We start from the raw sequence: 1858 nt of genomic DNA, 5'->3' as shown, positions 1-1858 counted from the left end.
AGTTCTGTTCTAGTTCTGTTCTAGTTCTGTTCTAGTTCAGTTCTAGTTCAGTTCTAGTTCTGTTCTAGTTCAGTTCTAGTTCAGTTCTAGTTCAGTTCTAGTTCAGTTTTAAATTTCTTAACAACATTTAAAATATTTCGAATGCTCGCTCTTATTCTACAAATTTCAACAATTTTTTCAAATATTTATTCTCGTTTCATGTCTTCGCTGTATGTGTACATGCATTGACTTGTTTACACATTAATTACGCGATCTTAAAGCCTCGTTATTTACTAACTTCATTGGCCTTAAATGACCTCACCATTGGACTGCTTATCACACCCTTCGGTTTATTGCCTGCATTATTCCATTGTTGGCCATATGGTGAAATATTTTGTCAAATACAGGTAAAAGCAACTTTTTAAATATTTAAATAACTTATACGTTTCATTAAAAATTAAAGAAGGAATGTTCACATTTTTGAAAAGAAAAATAGGTCAAATGCAAAATAAGGATTTATTAATAGTTTTATAGCAATTTATATTATGGAATAATTTTGTCATAAATATGAAAAGAATTGCTATAATACTTTGTTATGTCTTTATAGTTCAGTCATCTCTTTTTAATGTTTTTATTTCAATTTCATTGTTTTTTTTTTTTCAATTTTGTTAAGTGTATGTAGATTTTTGTTTTTGTTCACAATGTGTGCCATGAGAATTGGAGATTTTTTGTGAAAGTGAGTCAAAGACTGCTGGCTGATTTGTGTATAAACGTATGAAGCATGTATTAATAAATTATTGCAAAATGTAAATACTCAAGGGTTTGGTGTCTGCTACATGCTTTTCACAATAACAAAAATGAGGGAAAGAAGCAAAAATAAATTTGAAGTACTGCACTGAGACGGTCTGTAAAACTGGCTTTTTTTAAAAAATATTTGTAATAAAATTTTTAAAAAATTATGTTAAATATATTTTATTAAGATTAAACTACAGGCAGACATCTGCATATTAAAAAGTCACTTAGGCAATCTGCTGCATATGTCTACTTATTAAAAATTAAAAATTAGATACAAAAGGTTGTTAAACTTTTCATTAAATTGAGTATGAGTTCAATTGAACGTTATTTTGAATAGCATAATATAAGGCAATATAATGTCATAACTAAAAACTAAGCAAGTTCATTTAATAATATTTCAGGTCTTCACAGTCATCTAAAAATTTCAAAAATATCCACCTAAAATAACCTCATTTCACTAATCACCCTAAATATATACACCACTTCATGTTGTGAAAACTGTAACAACCTTTTCTTTTAGAACGATATTTCCTAAATATTACTTAATTAACTTTTGTAAACAATTTTTATATTCATTTTCATTTAGGCCTTACTACGCGGTGCTCTCTCACAACAAAGTGCGGTAATATTAGTGTGTATGGCAATCGATAGGTACATGTGTGCTTTACATCCGCGTAGATATTATCAACATTCTAGTAAAAAGGTAAGATTAATATAGATAAACATTAAATCTAAAGTTTAATTATTTGTTCATAATTGGTTAATGGCGTGGAACATAAAAAAATTTTGCTAACAACTGAAACGAAAGCTAAATGGTTTTATGAAGCGTAAGCTACTCACATGAGGTGATATCTTACTGTAACTATAACCGAGCAACTCAAGTAAAACTGAACAAGAGATGAACGAGAACTGAACTAGAATTGAATTAGAACTGAAGTAGAACTGAACTAGAACTGAACTAGAACTGAACAAGAATTGAATTAGAACTGAACAAGAACTGAACTAGAACTGAACTAGAACTGAACTAGAACTGAACTAGAACTGAACTAGAACTGAACTAGAACTGAACTAGAACTGAACTAGA

General features: G+C 29.0%; 1 protein-coding gene across 1 annotated transcript in view; it reads left to right on the top strand.

Annotated features, from left to right (window-relative positions):
* Positions 1-212: 212 nt before the first annotated feature.
* LOC111689660 (la-related protein Larp4B) overlaps positions 213-1858 on the top strand; it is a gene marked incomplete at its 5' end in the record, with an annotated part of 8786 nt that continues 7140 nt past the window's right edge. The window contains 2 exon segments of the mRNA XM_046955850.1: positions 213-386; positions 1361-1478. Coding sequence (XP_046811806.1) covers positions 213-386; positions 1361-1478 — 292 coding nt within the window.

The sequence above is a fragment of the Lucilia cuprina genome, chromosome 6 (assembly GCF_022045245.1).
Source record: "Lucilia cuprina isolate Lc7/37 chromosome 6, ASM2204524v1, whole genome shotgun sequence".
Taxonomy (NCBI): domain Eukaryota; kingdom Metazoa; phylum Arthropoda; class Insecta; order Diptera; family Calliphoridae; genus Lucilia; species Lucilia cuprina.
The sequence above is the reverse complement of the archived record's forward strand: the minus strand, read 5'-3'. Positions and strand labels throughout refer to the sequence as shown.